The 1,760-nt window shown below is 37.0% G+C and overlaps 1 protein-coding gene across 1 annotated transcript; it reads right to left on the bottom strand.

Moving 5' to 3' along the window:
• Window positions 1–588: 588 nt before the first annotated feature.
• LOC109592242 (leucine--tRNA ligase, cytoplasmic-like) lies at window positions 589–1,363 on the bottom strand. Its single transcript, XM_020007744.1, has 2 exons — window positions 1,116–1,363; window positions 589–774 (listed from the first exon to the last, which is right to left on the bottom strand). Exons 1-2 carry the CDS (start codon window positions 1,284–1,286, stop codon window positions 589–591), a joined length of 357 nt encoding a protein of 118 aa, XP_019863303.1. The 5' UTR covers window positions 1,287–1,363.
• Window positions 1,364–1,760: the final 397 nt, after the last annotated feature.

Genomic DNA, 1,760 nt, shown 5'->3' with positions numbered 1-1,760 from the left:
TTATGTATATTCCCTACTCTAAAAAGATCAAAATCCCTAAAAGATCACTGTAAAGGAGGCAGTGGAGAAAAAGCAAGGAGAAGAAGAAAGAGCTTTAGAAGAAATAAGAAACAGATTAAGAAGCAGAGTCCAGGATCATCAAATTCAAGTTGATCTTCTATTGGAACTGGCAGAACAAGAATGCAAGAAGGCACTGGGTGATATGTATCACTATGGTACCGAAGAATACAGGAACAATATCAATGAAGATGAGATGCAGACAATTGCTCAAGTTGCCTACCATAAGGTAACCACTAATGATGGAGGAGCGCAGTATAATAATGGCCAACAATACAATACAAGACAAGGTGCATCTATTAATGGCCCAACAGAAAGAGATAGGCTACTAGGGAACACCAGAAGAAATAACAATAACTATTCATATTTCAACTAACAACAAAACTGATAAACATTGTGTCCTAACTGTATACCTTTCCTACTAATTACTACTGATTACTACAAATAGTTGTTCTAGTAATTACTGCTACTCTCCCTAATTGTTTTAACTACTACTAATTACTTTTGCTGTCTGCTGTAGTTATTCTATTTTTAGTTGATAGCTATTTGAATATTAATATAACAATATGCATGTGTATATATGGACACCCACAGAGCCCATGTGACCCTCATGTGACATACACATGTACCTTTATCTTCCTTTATAGTGAGCATTGGCAGTGTATATATGACATCATATGAGGTCAATGGAGCCTTCAATGATAATCCTAATATATCCTAGGGAGGGGGAGGAGGAGGAGGTTTGTATAGGGAGAATAAAATAGAAAAAGATTGAGAGAGGAATAGAAATGTACATGCATAAGTACACATACACATTCCCATTTATTCCTCATTCAAAAGCTTTTCTCAATGATATAAAAGGATGTCTCAAGATGCAGTACCATATAGTACGAAATTTTCGAGGGAGTTAAGTTTGGTGAATTGCTAAATTGCAAATTTATGGTCATGTGCCGTATAATGGCTCAAAATGGCAGATTTTATTTTGGCAAATGGCTATCAAAACGCCAAATTCACCAAATTCAACTCCCTCCTTCTATACAGTGTATTCCTAGTCTTACCTTTCCCTTTAGTGTCAGTACTGGCTCAACCTTCCCAAAATCCTTCGTAAACCCCTGACACGACATATTAAGAGCCGAGCGCCGAGTACTAATGAATATTTCCCCAGAAGTCAATTCGTAGGCCACATAATCCAGATCAGGATGGACCCAGCAGTTGGTCTGACCGAACATTGTCTCTGGACGTAAGGTGGCGGCTACCAGGAACACTGAGCGACCAATCAGAGACCTGGAATAAATCACATGATAGCAATAAATAAATAAATGATAAAAAGTGAAATCATATGTACATGTACATATGGAACTCCTTCTATGGTAAAGGGTATATATACATGCATGTAGGCAATGATGTGGAAACTGCAAGACATGCCAGTCATTGTCTGGTATTGGTGAATTTTGTCCGATTTTGGGGTCCATTGAAAGGACAAAATGACTGTTAATTAATTCATTTTTAACAATAGCAAATGGACAATTTATAGTGTGAAGTTGGTGCAGCTATAAGAAATAAAATAGTGGCTTCAAATGGGATAATGTTTAAGACTTTCCAAAGCAAAATAAGCCATTTCTAAACATCTAATGACTTTGCCAACTACCTGTTGTACGTGCCATTAGCCTAGCATCATTTTCATGCATTTTCTTGGTATCGTG

The sequence above is a fragment of the Amphimedon queenslandica genome, unplaced genomic scaffold (genome assembly GCF_000090795.2).
Source record: "Amphimedon queenslandica unplaced genomic scaffold, v1.1 AMPQUscaffold_5871_Cont22167, whole genome shotgun sequence".
NCBI lineage: Eukaryota > Metazoa > Porifera > Demospongiae > Haplosclerida > Niphatidae > Amphimedon > Amphimedon queenslandica.
The sequence above is the reverse complement of the archived record's forward strand: the minus strand, read 5'-3'. Positions and strand labels throughout refer to the sequence as shown.